The following is a 2,827-nucleotide window of genomic DNA, read 5'->3' as shown; positions in this document are numbered from 1 at the left end:
TTTAAAGCACTTTATGGAGGCCTCGAGTTCAAATAGTTTTTTTGTTATTGACTTTACATGAAGCTCAGTCGTAACCTGAATTTTTTGGTGTTATATCTGACTGGTTTGAGTCATACATGAAGAACAGGGACTTAACAGAAGTAACCCGTGGCGTACCTCAGGGGTCCACCTTGGGTCCCTTTTATTTAATGTCTACTCATCCCCGATAGCGCAAATTATAASAAGTTATATAGGTTTCAAAGCTGAAATGTGCAACAGCTCTACATTACAAYGTCAGTGTGTCAAAATGAACTGATGCAGAGAACAAAATAATGCGTTGATGTGCCTTTAATTTGAACGAATGGAAATAATCGAACTCTGATTCAAACCCAAAAAGGTCCGTCTACAAACCTCGGCCTTGGTTCGGTTGAAGTGAACTCTGGTGCGGTTCGAATGGTTATGTGAACGCTAAGTGGATCCGAGACCKCTCCAAAAACAGGAAGTTGATTACAGCACAGTGCATTCTGGGTARATGCAATAAAAACAAACGCATGTGTCTTACGCCAGCGGGAGAAATGGCTTTTGGTCTTTAGCTAAAGACAAAGGATAAATCCTACAACCGCTAAGATCTGACTCTACTCCATTTTTGTTTATATTTTGTGGGAAAGTTTCGCTGAGTTTCTTCTTCAGAGGTTTTTGTGTCATTTCCTTTAGTAGTTCTTGGTGCAGCGCCCCCACAGGTGAGGAGGGGAACAGCTTTTTCAGAGGGTTTGGTTCATTTGACACAGTGCAGTGAAAAAGAGAAACAAACCAGATGAAAATGTAGCGAATGTTGCAGCTTTGGTTCCCGATCAAACCGAGTCTACTGGTCAGTCAGGTGTGAAAACAGAACCATWATTTTTTCTCACCTTCACAGGTGAAGGTAAATGGATAAGYTCAAAGCTAAAACGAATAACAGAGATGAGCTTATTTTTAAAATGAAATTTGCTGCTAAAGGACTGGTGCTTGCATCCATTATGTGAACAAAGAGGCTTCTTCATCTCTGCATTTCTTCCGAATGTTTCCCCAGTGGTTCTGCCGTTCCTCCCCCTCTTCCTTCCTCTCATCCTCCTGCTGCGTCCCTCTGGACTCTTCCACAGCTGCATCCAGCCAACCAGCTGTTCRGCAGTCTAGTTCGTCTTGGATCCAGACGCAGACCCACCTGTAGGGCCTCTAAAAGCGATGACCTGGAGTGAACCCGTCTAAATAGGTTGCTGCACGTTATCCGACCTGACTTTTTTTAGACTGTAACTCCTGACATTAGCACTTTTCTTTGTTGATGAAGGATCAGTGGTATGCTTTGGGTCACTGTTTGTGGAAAACGTGGAGGATTTGATTTTCTGATGCTTTTTAGAGACTCTATGTTTGTGATACTTTTTCTTCATGCCAGACACAGAGCTCATGTTTGGTTATAAAAAAATCTAATCTYGTTGTACAACAAGTGTTGGTAGTATTTTCTTTCCAGGAAATAAAAAAATGAGTCACAACAGACAGAAACTGATCCAGGCCTCTCTGAGTTATGACTCCGCTCGTCGTCAGGATTTGTTCAAAGCAGCAGCTGCGTTTAGTGCTGTCCTGCCTCYGTGAGTCAGTCTGTCAACTGTTTATTAGTCAGTAACTTTGTCAGGCAGTGGATAAAAAATAAGCTTTGGGCCATGTGGAGAACTGGTGGAATGTTTTAGAGCGCCGTCATTAAACCAAACCTCTGCTGGATGGTTGTATGTGATCGGACCCRWCTTGTGTAACGCAGACAGTAGCAGGGATTTCCATGAGGTTAACGCCAACAGGAAACGGTTGCCAGCTTGGTGTGTCTGGAGAAAGTGAATACTTTGCTGTTCCATCAAACATAGTGATTTTAGTCATTATTCCTGGCCAAACATCACTGGAACTTATTTTAAACCAAGATTGCATGTTTTAGTCAATGCTGGTTTGTGGTTAATGCAAAGGAGCAAATTACACCTAAATACCAGTGTTTCAATTTATTCAATCCTGTATTCAACACATCCAAATACACAGGTCTGTAATTAAAATACCTCCGCTAATTTATCATTTTAAAGCAACAACACACATTTAAGGAGTTGCTAAAGATTGTCCTTAGCTGCGTCGTCTTTTGTAACACAATCTATTGGCCGTTCAATTGCTCAAGTTTATCTGTATTGCACATTTCAGAAACAAGACAAAGTGCTTTAAATCATGAAAATACAAACTCATAGGACACAMAATTTGAAACATTACATTTTGCTGTCGCCATTATACATCAAAATGTTGGTCAATGTTTCAGTTATTATGATTCAAAAGCAACTCTAAAGAGGTGGAACTCAGTGTTTCGGCTGTTTTGCAGTTTTCTGGAARTTTGTTCCAGTTTTGTGGTGCCGAGCAGATGAATGCTGCTTCTCCATGTTTGGTTCTGGTTCTGGGGTTTCGTCATTCGATGTTTCTACCTTCACTTGTGGTCGTGAACTCTTGGTAGTGACCTGAAGATCGATATTACAGACACAAGYGGATGAAATTAGTTTACTTGAGGCATTCTGGCTGCATCCCAATCCAGAGAGAGACCCAGGACACCCTGGACGGACTAAAGTCTCTTCTCCATTAACTCTCACTTCAGCTGGTTAATGTCTGTTTGGTGCTCGATAATTTAGATGCGTCTCCATTGGCAGCCTGTTCCTTCCTGAGTGGGCAGGAATGTGGGAACACGATCGGGGCTGGAGCTGTGGTCGACGCTCCGATGGCTTTGTGATTTGGAAATAATAACGTCTGAGGCCAACAGGCCAATGCGTCAACTTTAACCTTACCTAAATCCGTCTCA

General features: G+C 42.1%; 1 protein-coding gene across 1 annotated transcript in view; it reads left to right on the top strand.

Annotated features, from left to right (window-relative positions):
- Nucleotides 1-1,036: 1,036 nt before the first annotated feature.
- LOC103463233 (formin-binding protein 1-like) overlaps nucleotides 1,037-2,827 on the top strand; it is a 38,273-nt gene continuing 36,482 nt past the window's right edge. The window contains exon 1 of the mRNA XM_017304241.1: nucleotides 1,037-1,182. Within this exon, the coding sequence (XP_017159730.1) occupies nucleotides 1,037-1,182 (146 nt within the window). The remainder of the gene's footprint in view (nucleotides 1,183-2,827) is intronic.

The sequence above is a fragment of the Poecilia reticulata genome, linkage group LG4, assembly GCF_000633615.1.
Source record: "Poecilia reticulata strain Guanapo linkage group LG4, Guppy_female_1.0+MT, whole genome shotgun sequence".
Classification (NCBI taxonomy): Eukaryota; Metazoa; Chordata; class Actinopteri; order Cyprinodontiformes; family Poeciliidae; genus Poecilia; species Poecilia reticulata.
Note: the sequence above shows the minus strand (reverse complement) of the source record. Positions and strands in the feature narration are given on the sequence as shown.